Below are 19,676 nucleotides of genomic sequence, written 5' to 3' on the forward strand. Positions count from 1 at the left end.
ATGGAGGAGTTTGTCCGACTTCTGGCTGAGGTGATAGCACTGGCATGCCCACGCACTGCGGTCAACACTGTCAGGATGGCAGCCGCCATGGAGATCGGTCCTGCATTGTTGCATGTGCTGAACTCCATCACTGACACCATAGTTGGCCTCCAACAGTATCAGCTCGAGACTGGTGTGGGGAAGCTCGATCTCACTCCAGCTCCATTTCTCCTCCAGGAGTTAACCAGGGACCATTGGGCATCCATAGGGGGGAGCTCAGCACCACAGGGCCATCCATCCAGCTGACTCAGGGAATGCCTGGCCGATCCAAATTCCCTCTTCCTGTGACCCCACAGGGGGCACCTAGCTCACAGCAGGGTACCCAAAGCAGGCTGGGGCCCTCCAGGTCTTCGATGCCCGCCAAAGTCATTACGGACAACAGGTTGTAGCAGTCAGCAGTCTGCTTCTGTCTTGTGGATGTCGGGGGAGCACCAAGACCTAGTGGCAGGGTTAGGAAGGTTAAGAAGATGTAACTCTTTCTTGAGTTAAACAATCAAACTAGATTAACAAAATTAGGATAAATCAAGCACAGCCCCTAATTGAGGTCAGCTGTAGAACTAAGAACAAAGTTTAAAGGAAACTTACAAACTTTAAACCAAAATGTGATTAAAGGGGTCAATAAAACACCCCAGTCCCCGCGGTGCCCACCAAGCACGGAAGGCCTTGAGTGTGCCAGCAGACACCGCGTGCTCCCTCTCCAAGGATACCCAGCTGCGAACGTAGCCGCGGAAGAGGGACAAACAATCGGGCGGGACTCCCCCGTCGATCGCCCGCTGCTTGGACCTGTTAATGGCCAACTTGGCCAGGCCCAGGAGCAGGTTCATGAGGAGGTCCTCCTCCTTCCCGACCCCCTTCCGCACCAGGTGTCCATAAGTCAGGAGTGTGGGGCTGAAGTGCAAACAAAACATTAATAAAAGGTTTTTCAAATAACTAAAAAGGGAGTGCAGCCTACCACACCCTATGTAAGCATGGTCCACGGACTCTACAAGACCACAAAAAGGGCAAGTGTCCCGGGAGTCCGTGAACCTGTGCATCCTACGATTATAGGGGACTTCTGCATGCAACACCCTCCAACCCAGGTCCCCAATAGAAAGGGGGAGGACACCTCCGTAGGGGGCCTCCCATCGGGGGCCTCCGCCACCGGACGGCAACAAGGCACGCCAGGGCGTGTCCGGGCGGTGGACAAGGGCGAAAAAATGGAAGGTGTGCAGCAGCAGTCCGTACAAAAAGCTCCTCCGCGCCGTGCCAAATGGCACAAAGGGCATGTCCCCGAGGCGGCTCATATTGCGGGGCACCAGCACCCGAGGGAGGGGTCGGGGGTTGGGGCCAATGTGGAATTCCGTCCGAACAGGGGTGCACCACATTGGCATGGGTGTTAATCACTTGTACATAATGTTCACTATTGTAAATAAACTCCTAAGAATGTCTCGTTATGATGAGCAGCTTTCACGTTATTCAGATGTGAAACCTTGGTTCCTGCACAAGATAAAGGCAGGTGTCTCAGTCCAGGGCCTCTTCCCTGTGCAATGTGTAACCTTCAGAGCAAAGTGATGGTCTGGCCTCAAACACCCTGGACACATTACTGATGCCTGCACCTCGACGGTGCTTGTCTTGCTGCCAGAATGTCGTGGGCAGGCGTCACAGAGTTTCATCTTTCTCTCTGTGTGCTCTCAGCACCTTTGAAGCAGGGCTGGCCCCAATCTCTTCAGCATCTGTGACTGGTGATGGTGTGGTTCTGAAGGGGACCAGTGCTGAAGGCTGACAAGTCTCAGGTGCATTTAAAGTTTCACGGCTGCATCTCCGTGATATGACCCTGATCACAGAGCACAAGTGAGCTGCCCTCAGCCAGACAGGAGTCAGTCATTCACAGGGGCTATGTGAAGATCTATGGAGTGACCTCACTGCATGTCATCATCATCCTCCTGGAATCTTGCAACTATTAGGGCCTCCACTGCATCTCAATGACATGAGCCTGAGCACTGAAGGTACATGCGCTGCACATCAGCCAGACAGGAGTCAAATGTTCACAGAGGCAAGATGAGAATGTCAGTCAGGACTGTCCTCGTTGCAGCTTGTCATCATCCTTCATGAATCTTGTGGCTATTAGGGCCTCTTGAGCGCGCCTGCTTCAGCTGGCCAGTGTGATGGCCTTATCTCAGGCAGCCTCACCTTCAAGGGCCTCATCACCCTCATCCCCACTGGAGGAGACGTGCATCTCTTCCATCTCCTCCTCAGTCAGGTCCTGCCCCTGTTGCAGCGCCAGGTTGTGTAATGCACAGCAAGCTATGATGGTGCATGACACCCTCTGGGGACTGTATTGCAATGCTCCACCAGACCTGTCGAGGCACCAAAATCTCATTTTCAGCATGCCTATTGTTTGCTCCAATAAAGTCCGTGTTGCGGCATGATTCTTGATATACTGTCTCTCTGGTGCAGTTTGAGGCTACCGCAAAGGCATCATCAGCCATGAGGCATATCGCTAGATCACCAGGCTCCATGATCCTGATGTTCTCTCCTGCAGGATGATAGACAGAGAAGCATGGGTTAGCATTTGTGTCCTAAGGATCTCTCTTGGTGAAGTCTCAAGGCTCCTTCACGCATCCCAGAGAGTGGTGGCAACCACTTAGGTGGCCATTGTATAGTGCGCTCCATGGCTGTCTGAAACCTCACCTGCCTCTGCCCCACTCCACTTGACTGATTGGCGGCAACTTCAGCCACTGGACTGCATGGAGTTCAGGCAAAGGCATTCTCCTAACCTGCACTGCAAGGCTGCGCTGTACTGGTCCAAACCTGAATAAAGACATTGCAAGGGGCTCTGAATGCCTCCACCAGTGACTGTGCCCTGGCCACTTTTCATAAGGGGTCTCAATAACTTATCGATATAATCCAGTCATCCAATCATTCTGCAGCCTCCTAAAATGCACGTTAATTTGAAGCCTGCACTCAAGGGGTGAAAGGTTCTAGAGCATTTGGTGGCACATTCATGCTTTTGCATTGCTTGAGTGGGCAGAAAGAGGCCCGACTCCAAGCATGGCAATGGAGCTGCTGCTGAATGTTCTCAGCTGCGGAAGAATGCTCACTTTTGACAAGTTTTTCCAAGTGCATTGCTGCTTCCCTCCCCCCTCCCCAGTATGTGCTTGTGTACTTCCATCAGTCTGTGCTGCCTTGATGTCTTAGTTACCTCCAGATTTAACTATTCCAAACCTTTCCTTACCGGCGTCCCATTTTTCACCTTCTTGTAAATTTGAGCTCATCCAAAACTCTGATGCCCACATCCTCACTCACACCAAGTCCCATTCACCTGTTACCCCTGTGCTTGCTGATCTAAAACCTGGTCTAGCAATGCCTCAGGTTGAAAATTCTCATCCTTGTTATCGATACAATCTATGTCCTTGCTCCTCCCTATTTCTGTCAGCACCTCCAGCTCTTCCGCTCATTCACCCGGTCTGACAGCTCCTTGGAGCTTTACTGCATTAAATATATAAATGCAAATAGTTGTTTGGCAAGAGGACACTGTGGTGTACTATACCTGTAACTATCATAAGTTCTGATCGCATCTGATGGTGGTTGCTAAAAGTGCACTTTAAAATGTTGCTTGGAGCAACAAAGAAAAATCAATGAGTACAGTAAGATTATCAACAACACACAACAACTTGCAATTATGAAGTGCCTTTAACACAGTGAAACATCCCAAGGCCCTTTACTGGAGCACTATCAAACAAAATTTGACACTGAGCCTGTCATGATGATAGCTGGCTGTGTGTGTGGACTCGAGAATTAGATACTATATGGTACTCAGATAGGGTACTCAGATCATGGCTGGAGGAGTTCAAAGTGTATGCTGGACTGTGGCGCAGAAAGCACAGCGACGGGCCTTATTATTGTTCAATGTGGGTGTGTCGGAGAGGGAGACTTTCAAGATGCTGCCTGACACAGGAGAAAAGGTGGATTATGAATGTGCAGTGAAAACATTGAAGAGTCATTGTGTGACGACACCAAATGCCACATTCCAAAGGTATGTTTTTCCATCAAATGAAAAACAAAGAGAGGGAAACCAAAGATCAATTTGTGACGCATATAAGACAGGAGTCAGACGGATGCAATTATCTTGCGACGGATCTGAATAATAATAGATCAGTTGGTCCAACATTGCAAGTCCAATAAGCTGTGGCATAAGCTGTTGGAAGGAGGAGGTGACTTAACATTGGATGACACTTCGAAAATAGCAGCTGTATTGAAAGCAGTGGATGGACAATTTCACATGAAAATGAAATTTGGTCCCACCTCTGCCATTGGCACAACAAAAGTTGAGGTTAACCAAGTGGTACAAAGAAAACCAGATACATGTAAATGAAAACACCAAAATCTGAGAGTGAATGTTTCAGATGTAGCAACTTGGGGCACGACGGAAAAGCTGCCTGCTGCCCTGACAAGGGAAAGGTATGCAGAAAATGTGGGAGCAAAGACCATTTTGCCAAGAAGTGCAGAAGCAAAGCTGAAGAGATAAGTTGTTTAAAGATTTGTGCACTCTCTCTGACAACCTCAACTTCGCTTCTGCATGTTCCCAATGAATTCTCTCGATGTGCTCGGTACCTTTTTGAATGAGTTTTCTCATTTTGGTAGGTCACAAACTAGGGACTCCAATGATTCGACAGGATGTTTGACCTCCTCATGCGTGCTTTGAGGTTACCCCACAAGCTTTCTGCTGTCCTTCTGGGAGTAAATACAATAAGCACATTTGATGCAGCACATATGATGCAGGAGGACGTGAACTGAGCAGGCAATGTGCTAAAGTTTTCAAATCTGCATATAAAATTGAATTGGAAAGCACATAATTGTCACTTGGATATTGCTTGATTTCAGATGGTAGAATGACAGATGTTGGAGAAACTTTCAAAATAGACAAATCTCAAAACTTAAGAGATAGCTTTTGGTGGATCATGACTGCATAAATCTCAATTTGATATTGTAAGCGCACAGAGAAAAACTTCCAAGAAACCATTAATGAAGGTACTACTGAATGGCTGCAAGGCATCCTGAAGGGGGAGGGTCATAAGGCAGACATCATGGTACATGTTGGTACCAATGACATAGGTAGAAAGAGGGATGAGGTCTTGCATCAAGAAATCAGGGAAAGCAAGACCTCTCGGGTTGTAATCTCTGGATTACTCTCAGTGCCACGTACTAGTGAGCTCAGAAATAGGAGAATAGCGCAGATGAATACATGGCTTAAGAGTTGCTGCAGGAGGGAAGGTTTTAGATTCCTGGATCACTGGGACCGTTTCTGGGGAAGGTGGGACATGTACAAGTGGGACAGTCTACATCTGAACCAGAGCGGGACTAACATCCTTGCGGGTGGGTTTGCGAGTGGGAGGAGTTTAAACTAATTTGGCAGGGGGAGGGGACACAATGTTAGCAGATGAGGGACACATCATAAAACAGTAAAACAATCAAGTCAGAGAGAGTACAGCTGTATTAAGTTTTCAGGGAGTAAGGCAAGGCTGGATGGCCTCTACTTTAATGCCAGGAGCATTACAGGTAAAACAGATGAGTTAATGGTGAGGATTGACACATGGAATTGTGATATAGTAGTCATCACTGAGACGTGGTTGAGGGAGGGGCAGGATTGGCAGCACAACATTCCAGGGTATAGAATCTTCAGGCGAGACAGGGAAGGGGGTAAAAGAGGAGGAGGCATTGTATTATTAGTTAAGGAGTCAATTACTGCAGTAAGGAAAGATGATATCTTGGAGTGGACATCAAATGAAGATTTGTGGGTAGAGTTTAGGAATAAAAAAGGAGCAGCCACATTGTTAGGTGTTTATTATAGACCCCCGGATAGTCAGCAGGAAATTGAGGAGCAAATATGTGCACAATTTGCGGCGGAGTGTAAAAGCAATAACAATAGGGTAATTGTGTTCGGTGATTTCAACTTTCCCAACAATAATTGAGATAGACATTGTGTTAATACCTTGGATGGAGTGGATTTCTTGAAATGTGTACAGGAGAACTTTTTAGGTGTATGTAGAGGGTCCAACAAGGGACGACACAGTGCTGGACCTAATTCTGGGGAATGAAGCCTGACAGTTGGCTGAGGTGGTGGCGGAGGAGCATTTTAGTGATAGTGACCACAACATGGTACAGTTTAAGTTTGTTATGGACAAAGAAATAGACAAGTTGCAAAAAGATGTTTTGGATTGGGGGAGAGTGGATTTTAGTAAAATAAGGCAGGATCTGGCCAAGGTAGACTAGGAACAGCTACTTGTGGGGAAATCTCCAGAGAAGCAGTGGGGGGGCGTTCAAAAAGGAAATGGGGAGGTTACAGGCTCAAAATGTCCCCTCTGGGGTGATAGGAAGGAGTAACAAGCCCAGAGAACCATGGATGACCAGAGATATTCAGGTTACGATGAGAAGGAAAAGAGAGGCTTTTGGCAGGTACGAGGGAAGCAAATCAGCGGAGGCATTACTGGAGTACAGAAAGTGCAGGGTGGAGCTTAAGAAAGCAATTAGGAGAGCAAAGAAGGGATATGAGAAACCTCTGGCTGGCAAGATTAGGGAAAAACCCAAAACATTCTATAAGTATATCAATGGGAAGAAGGTAATCAGGGAAAGAGTAGGGCCCATAAGGGACCAAGAGGGAAATCTATGGGTGGAGCCAGAGGGCATCACTAGAGTGTTGAATGAATACTTCACCCAAGACATTGAGAATGAAAGTATGGAACTCGGGGACAGAGGCTGCGAGGTTATTGAGCAAATTGATATAGGGAGTGACACAGTATTGGAGGTGTTGGCAGGCTGAAAGGTGGACAAATCTCCAGGTCTAGATGATTTGTGTCACAGACTGCTGAGGGAGGCAAGGGAGGAGATCACAGGGGCTCTGACCCAAATTTTTAATTCTTCTCTGGCCATGGGGGAGGTGCCAGAGGACTGGAGAACAGCTAATGTGGTTTCCTCGATTTAAGAAGGGTTGTAGAGATAAGCCAGGGAACTACAGGCCAGTGAGTCTCACGTCAGTGGTAGGGAAGCTATTGGAGAAAATTCTGAAGGAGAGGATCTATCTCCACTTGGAAAGGCATGGTTTGATCAGGGATAGTCAGCATGGCTTTGTCAGAGGGAGATCATGCCTAACAAATTTGAATTTTTTGAGGAGGTGACCAGGTGTGTAGATGAGGGTAGTGCTGTTGTAGTTTATATGGATTTCAGCAAAGCCTTTGACAAGGTCCCACATAGGAGACTTATAAAGAAGGCAAATGCACATGGGATACAGGATAATTTGATAAGGTGGATTCAAAATTGGCTTAGTTGTAGGAGACAGAGGATGATGACAGAAGGATGCTTTAGTGACTGGAAGCCAGTGTCCAATGGTGTACCACAGGGATCTGTGCTGGGTCCCCTATTATTTGTCATTTATATAAACGACATAGATGACAATGTGGGGGGTAGGATTAGTAAGTTTGCGGATGACACAAAGATTGGCCGGGCGGTTAATAGTTCTGTTGAAGGGTCATGAGGACTCGAAACATCAACTCTTTTCTTCTCCGCCGATGCTGCCAGACCTGCTGAGTTTTTCCAGGTAATTCTGTTTTTGTTTTGGTTAATAGTGAGGTTAAGTGCCTTGGGCTACAGGAAGATATAGACGGGGTGGTCAAATGGACAGATAAGTGGCAGATGGAATTTAACCCTGAAAAGTGTGAGGTGATACACTTTGGAAGGAGTAATTTGACAAGGAAGTATTCAATGAATGGCATGGCACTAGAATATTCTGAGGAACAAAGGCACCTTGGCGACTGTGTCCATAGAAGCTGAAGACAGAGGGGCACATTAGTGGGGGGTGAAAAAGGCATAAGAGATACTTGCCTTTATCAATCAAGGCATAGATTACAAAAGTAGGGAGGTCATGTTGGAGTTGTATAGAACCTTGGTGAGGCCACAGCTGGAGTACTGTGCGCAGTTCTGGTCGCCACATTATAGGAAGGATGTGATTGCACTGGAGGGGGTGCAGAGGAGATTCACCAGGATGTTGCCTGGGATGAAACATTTAAGTTATGAAAAGAGGTTGAATAGACGTGGGTTGCTTTCATTGGAGCAGAGAAGACTGAGGGGCAACCTGATCGCGGTGTACAAGATTATGAGGGGCATGGACAGGGTGGACAGGGAGCAGCTGTTCCCCTCAGTTGAAGGATCAGTCAGAGGAGGACATAAGTTCAAGGTGAGGGGCAGGAGGTTTAGGGGGGTTGTGAGGAAAAACTTTTTTACCCAGAGGGTGGTGACAGTCTGGAAAGCACTGCCTGGCAGGGTGGTGGAGGTGGGTTGCCTCACATTCTTTAAAAAGTACCTGGATGAGCACTTGGCATGTCATAATATTCAAGACTATGGGTCAAGTGCTGGCAATTGGGGTTAGATAGGTAGGTCAGGTGTTTCTCACGTGTCAGTGCAGACTCGATGGGCTGAAGGGCCTCTTCTACACTGTGTGATTCTGTGATACTGGAGCTGGTAGATCATTATCTAAGAAACATGACTTCTCTATTGCCCTATGATCAACTGGAAGGATTAGTCTAGTGAAAAATCTGGATTGCCAATTAAAACAGATCTGTTTGGACAGTAGTAAGATTATTAAGGCAGTTCTACTCATACCATATGGATATTTCTGATAAATAAAAGGTAATAAATACAAAAGTATTATTTTTTAAAGAAAATACTGGCCAAAAAGCCTCCAACTTGACTGTACTTGAGCAGAAATGGGGGAGATGATAATTGTTCAATGAAGTGAAGAAGCCCACTGAATTAGAGGGCAAATTCTGTCTGAATTATTTACTTTCGCCCACTTGACTACCAGGAAGGCTGAACATACATGTCAAGAGTGGGTCATGAAGGGTCTAATTCTTCTTATCATGTCCACGGACAGTCTATACATGGCCCAGCCAGAACTGGACACATTTTTGCGCCTTGTTGTTGAATTGGGCAAGATCTGCAACAGTGCAGGGTTCCTAGGGTCTAATGAGAGTACGGAACTTAAAGTGAACAGTTAGCACTTTAGCAAAGAAAACGTGCCAGAAAAATGAATGTAACTAAACACCAACAAATTCCCTGCATTTGATGGCCCACGTCCTAGGATTCTAAAAGAGAGGGTTGCAGAGATAGTGGATGCACTGGTTGTGATCTTCCAGAATTCCCTAGATTCTCGAATGGTCCCAGTGCAAAATATAACACTGCTACTCAAGAAAGGAGTAAGAGAGAAAACAGGGAACCAGTTAAACTGACATCAGTCATTGGGAAAATGTTGGAATCCATTGTAAAGGAATTGGTAACAAGGCATTTAGAAATCATAATATGAACAAGCACAGTCAAGATGCTTTTATGGAAGAGAATCATGTTTGCCAAATCTATTAAGAGCTTTTTTGAAGATGTAACTAGCAGGGTATTAAAGGGGAACCAGAAGATGTATAATGCATTTTGACTTTCAAAAGTCATTCAAAACAGCACCACTAGAAAGGTTGCTGCACAAGGGAAGGGCTCATGGAATTAGCGGTAATATGGAGAGAGGAAAGGGCAGAAAACAGAGTCAGTATACACAGATCATTTTCAGGTTTACAGGCTATTCCATGTGGGCTGCCACAAGGATCAGTGCTGGGATCACAGTGATTTACAAATTACATGAATGACTTAGATGAAGGGACGGAGACCACAACTAGAGTGCAGTGTACAGTTTTTGCCTCCTCACCTAGGAAAGGATGTACTTGCCTAAGAGAGGGTGCAACAAAGGTTCATTGGATTGATTTCTGAGATGAGAGAATTAACCTATGAGGAGAGGTTGACTAGAATGGGCCTATACTCTCTAGAGTTTAAAAGAATGAGAGATGAACTCATTAAAACATATAAGATTCTGAGAAGACTTGACAGGGTAGATGCTGAGGTCTGAAATAAAAACAGAAAGTGCTAGAAAACCCACAGGTCTGGCAGAATCTGTGGAGAGAGAAATAGAGTTAAAATTTCAAGTCCAATATGCAGTGGCATATTGGTACTGTCACTAACTACATTCCAGAGGCCCCAGGTAATGCTCTGGGGGCCTAGGTTCAAATCCCACCACAGCAGATAGTGAAACATGAATTCAATAAAAAAAATCTGGAATAAAGAATCTAATGATGACTGTGAAACCATTGCTGGTTGTTTTAAAACCTATCTGCTTCACTCAAGCCCTTTAGACCTTGTCTGGCCTACAGGTGACTCCAGAACCACAGCAATGCCCTGTTAATGAGGGGAAAAGGACATGGGTGTTGCTGATGAGGCAATGAATTAAAAAAAAGGCTGGGAGCTGTTTCCCTGGCTGGAGAATCTTGAACTAATGGCACATGTAATTTAATGCAGAGAAATGTGAAGTGATTCAGTTTGCTATGAAAAATGGGGTGAGACAATATAAAATAAAGGGTACAATTTTAAAGTTTATGTGCATAAACCATTGATAATGGAACAACACGTTGAGAGCACAATTAATAAAGCTTACAGCATCTCAGGGGGAGATGGTAGCATTGTATTATTGTCACTGAACTAGCAATCCAGATAAGCAGGCAAACACGCTGGGGAAAAGGGTTCAAGTCCCCACACAGAAGCTGGTGGAATTTAAATTCAGTTAATAAATCTGGAATATAAATAATATAAAGCTAGTCTCAGTACTTACCACAATCACCGATTGTCATAAAAACACATCTGGTTCACTATCTCCTTTAGAGAAGGAGATCTGCCAGCGTTACCCGGTCTGGCCTATATGTGACTCCACACCCACAGCAATGTGGTTGACTCTTAACTGTCCTCTGAATTGTTCAGTTCAAGGGCAATTTGGGATGGGCAACATCTTTGCCAGTGATGCCTACATCCCATGAAGGAATAAAGAAAAAAAAGCATCCTGGGCTTTTTCAAAGCGGTACAGAGTACAAAATTAAGGAAATTATGTTAAAGCTGTATAAAACACTAGTTTGGCCTCAAGTGGTGTATTGGCACCACACATTAGGAAGGATATGAAGGCATCAGAGACGGTGCAGAAAAAATTCACGAGAATGGTTCCAGGAATGAGAAACTTCAGTTATGTGAATATATTGGCAAAGTTGGGACTGTTTTCCTTGAAGAGAAGGTTGAGAGGAGATTTGATAGAGGTGTTCAAAATCATGAAGGGTCTGGACAGAGTGGATAGGTAGAAACTGTTCCCATTGGAGGGAGAGTCGAGAACCAGAGGGCACAGATTTAAGGTCATTGGTAAAAGCGATGGCGACATGAGGAAAAGCTTTTTTGGACCAGCAAGGGGATCTGGAATGAGATTGTGGAAGAGGCAGGGTCAACTGAAGCTTTCGAAAGGGAATTGGATCATTATCCTGAAAGGAAAATTTGCAAGGCTATGGGGAGAAGGCTCCACCTTCCATCAAGGACACCCACCTGGACTTTCCCCCTTCCCTCCTGTGCCTCCCTGTCCCTTACTCCTCTCCTCTGTAAATGAGGGGAGGTTATTTCTACCTTTCTCCCTCCTCCCCTCCCTAAGGAGGAACTTTATACTTAACAAAAATATAAGATATATATTTCAAAAAAAATATATGGGGAGAAGTCAAGGGAGTTGCTCCTTTAGAGAGCCAGCATGGACATGACGGACTGAATGTCCTCCTTTGCTGTAACCTGTGATTACAGAGAGAGACTACAAATCCCATGATCGCATTCACCACTGCGCAAGCTCAGTGATTTCTGAGGCCTAGCGCCCGCCCCGAGCTGAAGTAAGCAGTAACTCCGGTGTTAACCCGGGGGAGAGGTTCATCCCCCCCGCCTTTTTACTAGAATCGAAATTGTTGCTGAAGGGACCAAAGATGTCTCAGTTCCCTGCGCCCAGTTCTCAGCAGCGGGTGTCTGCGGGCAGTAGGAACAAGGTGAGAGGGGAAAGGGAGGGAATAAGGGCGCTGAGCGGAGCGCCGTGACTTCGAATGACGGGAGGCCTGGAGTCCGGATATGGCGGGTGGGGGGGTGGTAGAGAGCCGCGCGACTGTCCAGCTGTCAATCAGGTGGGGCCGCGCTGACACGTGACGCTCATTCAAGGGTCTCGCGGCTGCCAAGGGTTTTGTAAAAAAAATATCCGCGCTCACTGGTGGATCCTTGCTTCATGCTGCCAGCTCCAAATCAAGGAACTTCTCACACCAGTGGGCACGGCTGGTTGTAAATGCGAAATTGCAATGTTGGATTTTTTTTCTTTAAACATGAAGGCCCTATCACCGGAGTGCCCTTCCGTTAAGAAGTGTCGTTTTGCTCTGTTATACATTTTGGGCTTTGCTCTGTTTAAACTGCACTCTGTTTCACACTGGGTAAACTACTGGAAATGTCAGCTAGCATTTTGGGCTGGGGACATGCTTAAAACATTTATCACATTTCAAAAGTATGAACTTTTTTTAAAAAATCACCCTTTGCTATTAAAGCTGAAAACCTATGTGCAGAAGCAATGAATAATGCATTAACATTGTTCCAAATTTAACGTTTTGGAACAAAAACAAAAATAGCAGGAAAAACTCGGCAGGTCTGACAGCATCTGCAGAGAGGGATACAGTTGAAGTTTTGAGTCCGTAGACTCTTAATCAGAAAAACGTTTTGGAAGTTAGCCAAGCGGCACTTCCTATATAAGGTGGCATAGTTGTGCATAATAGCTGTCGTTGACAAGGCCAGCATTTACTTCGATCATGGCCTGGACTTTGATGAATGAATGACAGTGAAACTGTCAGTTTTCACTGTCATTACATCTCTGAAACTGGCAACAACAACTACTACTGGAATCCGTACATGAGCAGCCAAACATGGAAATCCAGAAGTTGTTCTCACTGATTCGATGCTTTATCGTGTTGAATGCTGGAGCAGGCTCAAGGTGCTGCATAGTGTATTTCTGCTCCTGTTTCTTATGTTCTTATGCTTCTCAATAGAGTACACTTGAAGTCCCTGCAGATGGCAATATTTAGAAATCACTAAGCTAACAGGAACTTCCCCTTTTATATTTTAATATCACTGTTGAAACCCCCTGAAAAAGTTATACTTTATTGATGAGGTGTAACTAGGTTTTTTAATGACACGCTAAGTTATTACTATTGCTGAACAATCTCTGGCTCTGGAAAACGAATTTTATATTTTTGTAGTCATACCTTTCCATAATGATAAACACTTCATTGTTTAATAATTCATTTAAAGTTTGTTTATGGTATTTCAACTTCGGCTCTGCAAAATTTATTTTTAAAAAGTGAAGGATAATTGGTGCTTTTTCCTGGTTACCGTCCTGGTTTGCTGTCTGTGAGAATTGTTCAGTGTGACTGGTTGCCTACCCTCCTTCGTTATGATATAATTGTTTCTGGATCCCCTTGACTTGGTGCCTGATTCATAAACATTGTGAAAATTTAAATCCAACCCACAGAGACCAATACATCTTTCTTTGAGGTTAAGAGCAAATCATGTTGCTTTGCTGCTGACCACAAAATCCAGGCTAGTAACATTGTGCTGCTGCTCCCACTGATGCCAAAGCCCACTTGAGGTGGTTTTCATTGCCAGTTTCAGAGGCAGCAGTGTCCAGTGACAGGTGTGAATGCTGCTGGCAGATAGGTTTTGTGGCTACTGTGGAAAGAAATTGCACAAGAGCTACAATGTAGAGTGTTGTGTGTTTTTCTTTTCATTGGGAATTTGAATAGTTGGGATGTCAAGCTCCGATTACCTTTCATTGATATGACTGAACCACTTTATTCTACAGTTACGATTTAATTTGAAGTAGTTGGATTTAACTTTCTATACCATTTATTTACTAATTTGAATATATTCATAAAATTACATCTCAGCTACCTTCTTTTAAGGCTGAAAGCTCAAATTTCTCCTTTCTTTTTCTTAAAATGCAAACCTATTAATGCTATGATTCAATTTATTGATTCTTTTCAGCATTACATCCACAATTTACAAACAACAACGTTGACTGTCTGTGAACAACTCATCCGACTGCAATATCAGCAATTGCAGCCTCAGTTCCCTATTCACCAGTCCCACACCTTACCTTCCCCACCTCCCTCAGTTCACCGTTCACCAACAGTCTCACACCTTTCCTTCCCCTCCCCTCCTCAGTTCCCCGTTCACCAACAGTCTCACACCTTACCTTCCCCTCCCCCTCAGTTCCCTATTCACCAGTCCCACACCTTACCTCCCCCCCCACCGTTTCCCGTTCACCAACAGTCTCACACCTTACTTTCCCCTCCTCCCCTCAGTTCCCTGTTCACCAACAGTCCCACACCTTATCTTCCCTCTCAATTTCCCATTTATCAACAGTCTCACACCTTACCTTCCCCAATTCCCCGTTCATCAATAATCACAGACCTTGCCTTCCACCCTCCATTCCCCATTCACCAACAGTCTCACACCTCATCTTCCTTCTGTCACTGACTATCACAGTACCCACTTGACCACAATGCAAAAATAAAAGCCACCACAAAGTAAACATTCCAAATCAGAATTACTATTTAATATACCATATTGCATACAAAAGTCAACTAAGTTCCCTTTAACATTCCTTTCCTGTCCTTATGCTCGCATTCAGTGCTACTCCAGTGATTGCATCAGGGCTGGTGGAAGGTTTCTGACATTGAGTGTGACAGCAGATGCTTTGTCGGTTGAACTCGAGCTGCTTTGGCCTTGGTGAACCAGCTTCAAACTGCACAATCTGGGCATGGATGATAGCAGTCTGAACTCACTGACTGGCTGGTAACAGCAAGATCACTGGTGGAGTGACAGTGACGGAAGGGTGTTTGCTATCATCCCGAGAGGGTTCAGCAAGTTCCTGCTCCACAGAGCCACTGCTGGAGCAGCACTTCAACAATCCTAGTAATCTGTTGTTAATGGCACCAAACTGAACTTGCATTATGGTTGGTTCCACAAGTGTGCTCATGGAAAACAAACACAAAATATTGTGGATGCTGGAAATCTGAAATATAAAAAGAAATTTCTGGAAATACTGAGCAGATCAAACAGCACCTGTGGAGAGAAGAACCTGAGTTTATGTTTCAAGTTGACAATCTTCCATCAAAACTGAAAAACGTTAGCGATGTAACAGTTATTCCAGAGGCTTATTACTGTCTGGGAAAAGAAAAACTACCCAACATTCTACCTGTTGCTTCTTTTACATAGTTCCAATTCATGTTCCCTGGTCCTTCCCAATCTGTTAAACTGGAATAACTTCTCGCCTGTCCAGCCCTTTAATTACTTTATGGACCTCTATCAGGTCACTTCTAAGTCTATGCTTCTCTTAAAAACTAAGGTCCTTGAGGCTATCTGGGTTGCTGAGGTTATTTATTCCTGGAATCATTCTTGTATCTCTCCTGTGGACCTTTTTCAAGGACACTACATCACCCACCCATGTGAAAGTTCCAAAAGTAGGCACTGTCCTCCAGATCCAGTCTGACCAGTGACTTAAATGACAAAATGATGTCCTTTGATTTGTCCTGAATGGCTTTATTAGTACAATGAAATATCCTGTTAGCTTTAGCTATAGATCCTCGACATTGGTCATGATTTTTATTGTCTGAGATCTCTGTGCTCCTCCAACTCTTGCATATCCCCGATTTTAATTGTTGCACCATTGGTGACTTTGCCTTCAGCTGTCGAGGTCTGAAGCTCTGGAATTCCTTCCCTTAGCCTCTTTCTCACTCTACCTCTCTTTCCTCCTTTTAAGATAAACCTCTAAACCTATCCCTTTGACCAAGCTTTTAGTCATTTGTCCTAATAGCTCCTATGTGGCTTGGTGTCAAAGAAGTATGAACTTCCCAGCAACCGACAGAAAGAATCGCAAAACAAGATTTCAAGATTTTTACTATAACAAACTAAAACTAACATTGACTAAATACTACTTAGGCAAATAATACATTAAACTAAAGAAAAGGTACCTTCCCCAATAACTAATTAATGCAACTGGAAATACGTTATGACCTGTTAATATGTTAGCCCATGCTCTCAGCGGATATGTAGCTTTTTAGATTTAAGTTCAACCTCCTCCCGACTTTTCCAGCAGGTTCCTTTCTCCCTGCCATATTGGGACAAATCTTCCAGTGTCTTTTTGAAAGTCCCTTCACTCAATCTCCTGAGTATTATTCAAGTAACTTCTAGCAGTAAGGCGCCCTCTGGTGACTCCTTGGTCTTTAAATCTCTACAAGTCCCCTCTCTTCAAACAGGGAATCCATTCTCATCACCATTCTGCTTGGTGATTAACACAAAAGCAGTCTTTCCCTCTGCTTGGCATAGCAGTAGCTGTTTTTGGTCTTCACGTCTGTCTGTCTGAGTCTGAGAGTCCGTGTCCAGCAAGAGCAGCTGCCCCTCTTGTGTCAAGGTGTGCAAATTGGTATTTGAGTTTCTGTGGATTTTGACTTGGGCCTCTGTCTCCATGACAGCCAGATCACAAGGGCCTGTCTCTGGGCAAAGTACAATATGATTTCACCATGTCCCATCCTACAACATTCTGTTTTACCTTAAATTATAAAAGACAGTTTAAAATGTAACCATCTTATAAAATCTTGCATTGAATATTATGCCCCTGTGAAGTGCCTTGGGATGTTTTACTATATTAATTAAATGGGAAATTAAGTTGTGAGGAGGGTGCAGAGAGGCAGGAAACAGGTGTAGGAGAGAAATTCATTTGTGCACCACCACTTCTAGTGGTATCATTGAAGAACACTATGTGGGCCATGCGTGTAGTGGCCTGTGACACTGGCTGCCCCTGGGGAACTGAGGTTCCCTCCCATAAGCAGGTTAAATGAGTGGGCAAAAACATGTCAGGTGGAATATGCTTGGGAAAGTGTGAAGTTATCCATTTTCGAAAGAAAAACTGAAAAGCAGTTTATTTGATAAATGATGAGAGACTGGAAAATGGTATTCAAAGCACTTGGGTGTCCTTTTACATGAATTACAGAAGATGAACATGCAGGTACAGAAAGCAATTAGGAAGCAAGTGTTATGTTGGTATTTATTACAAAGGGATTAGAGTACGAGAGTGAAGAAGTCTTACTGCAACTGTACAGGACTTTAGTGAGGCCATAGCTGGAGTACTGTTTAGAGTTTCAGGCTCTTTGCCTAAAGAAGGATGTACTAAGAGGGAGTGCAATGGAGGTTCACTAAATTCCTGCGATGAGGAGATTGAGTAGCCTGGAACCACGTTCCATGAAACTTAGAAACATATCAAATTCTTAAGGGACTTGACGGGGTAGATGCTGGATGGATATTTCTCCTGATCTGGGAATCTAGAACTAGGGTTCACAGTCTCAGAATAAGGGTTTGGCCATTTAAGACTGAGATGAGGAGAAATTTCTTCACTCAAAGGTTTGTGGATCTTCTGAGTTCCCTACTGCAGAGAAGTAGAATGCCCAGTTGTTGAGTATATTCAAGACAGAGGTTGATAGATTTTTGGATACTAAGGGAATCAAGGGATTTGGGAATAGTGCAGGAAGGTGGAGTTGAGGTATAAGATCGGCCATCATCACATTGACTGGCAGGCTCGAAGGGCCAAATGGCCTACTCCAGCTTCTATTTCTTATGTTCTTGATGTATGTTGTTGCTATTGTCTCCTCTGTCTCTCAATGACCATAACTGGATGCAGTACTCAAGAAGTGATGTGATCTCTCCAGAGCACTATATTGTACCATATAAACTTGGTTTCCTCAGGCTTGCACTACTGATTTGAGTGCAAAGTAACTAAAGATAATTGCCTAGGGAATAAATTGAAAGGTTTGTAATTAAATCAGAGTTGAATTAAAAGAGCAAACTCAAACTGTATGAACATTTGAAGTCTCAGTGTCATTATTATTATTGTCATTATTAGGCATTTGCTGTCTTCCAGATATTAAATCTCTCTTTATAATTAACTGAACTTTCATGCAAAAACAAAGTGCCATTTCTAAGACATCTTTACTAAACTGTTCTTTTCATCCCCGAAAGGTGCGGCTAAAGCCAGGTCGAAGTTTGATGGACTGGATCCGTCTAAAACAGAGTGGAAAGGATATGACAGGGTTGTGTGGCAGGCTTATTGCGGTAACTGAGGAAGAACTTGCAAAACACAATAAGAAGACTGACTGCTGGATCTGTATCAGAGGTAGGACGTGAGGAATGACAGCTCAAAGAAAGACATATCAGTTAAAGTAGTGATTTGAGGAATGCGGAAGATAATTTCTACTAAACAGAAATGTTTAACAATCATGGACATGATTTACTTAAAAGAAAAAAATATGACAGTGAAAAGACGTTTGAGGACAAATTCTCAATTTTAATTTGAGGGCAAACCAACTGAATGATGATCCAAGATGTTGAAGTGGGTCTCTTGGCAGGACCATGACTGTCCTGGCATATAATAGGTCCAGAAACTGACAGGCGTTCACTGTTTTATGAGGTGGGAATTGTATTAGTAACAGTGACTATGAGTCTGTCGGATTATACAGAAAACCCAATTGGTTCACTAATTTCTTTTAGGAAGGGAGACCTTGCTTTCCCTACCTCGCCTTGCCTATATATGACTTGAGTCCCACTCCAACCTGGATGACTCTTGACTTCTAAGATAAAAGCAAAATACTGCAGATGCTGGAAATCAGAAATAAGAAAAGTTTCTGTGGGAAGAGAAACAGAGTTAACGTTTTGATTTGAACATGACTCTATGAAGAGGGGGAGGTGGTGGTAAAGTGGTATTGTCACTGGACTAGTATTCCAGATACCCGCGGCAGATGATGAAATTTGAATCCAATAAAAACCTGGAATTAAAAGTCTAATGATGACCACAAAACCATCACCAATTGTTGTAAAAACCCATCTGATTCACTAATGTCCTCTAGGGAAGGAAATCTGCCATCTTTACCTGGTCTGGCCTACATGTGACTCCAGACCCGCAGCAATGCCGCTGACTCTTTTTGTAAAAAAAAAATGCGCTCTGAACAAGGGCAATTAGGGGTGGACAGTAAATGCCAGCCCAGCTAGTAATCCCCATATCCCATGAACGAGTATATAAAAAAAAATTGTCAGCCTGATGACAAGATTTGGCGATTTGAGGATAAAATTAGGACGCCACTGGTGTTGTGTTTGCCTTTTCATTTTAGTCCTGATTCTATGTATGATTAATTTACTGCCACTTCCAATGTGTATTTTTAGTGCCATATTTGGTTTTAATTCCAGTTCCCAGTATTTCTGATTCTTTCACTCCCACTCCCAATTTGGAATTTCTTTTTCACTCCCAATCTTTCACTTCCACTCGCAGTATTTTTTCTTTTCCGTTGCTTTTTTTCATTCTTGACACTTGGGAGTTGTTGGCAAGTCTGACATTGTGCATTCCTAGGTGCTGAGAAGTACTGGTGGGATGTCCTCATAAATGCTCCAATTTTCTTTGTAGTCATTTGATAAAACTGAGGGACTTGCTAGGCCACTTCAGAGGGAAGTTAGAGTCATCCAGGTTGGAATGGGATTGCAGTCATCTAGAGGCAACACCAGGTAAGGACAGCAAGCTTTCCTTCTTTAAAGGACATTAGTGAATCAGTTGGATCTTTCGAATCCGACAGACTCGTAGTCACTGTTGCTAATACTGCCTCCACCACTTAAGGCATCTACTTTGAAAATGGCCAGTTGTTTAT

At 44.1% G+C, this 19,676-nt stretch overlaps 1 protein-coding gene across 4 annotated transcripts in view; it reads left to right on the forward strand.

Annotated features, from left to right (window-relative positions):
- The first annotated feature begins 11,763 nt into the window (after positions 1-11,763).
- The window catches only part of LOC121277623 (cytochrome b5 reductase 4), a 110,531-nt gene continuing 102,618 nt past the window's right edge, over positions 11,764-19,676 (forward strand). For all 4 annotated transcript variants that reach the window (XM_041187183.1, XM_041187184.1, XM_041187185.1 and 1 more), the window contains exons 1-2: positions 11,764-11,942; positions 18,004-18,157. In XM_041187183.1, coding sequence (XP_041043117.1) covers positions 11,883-11,942; positions 18,004-18,157 — 214 coding nt within the window. In that variant the 5' untranslated portion in view covers positions 11,764-11,882. The remainder of the gene's footprint in view (positions 11,943-18,003; positions 18,158-19,676) is intronic.

This window comes from Carcharodon carcharias, chromosome 5, assembly GCF_017639515.1.
Source record: "Carcharodon carcharias isolate sCarCar2 chromosome 5, sCarCar2.pri, whole genome shotgun sequence".
Lineage (NCBI taxonomy): Eukaryota > Metazoa > Chordata > Chondrichthyes > Lamniformes > Lamnidae > Carcharodon > Carcharodon carcharias.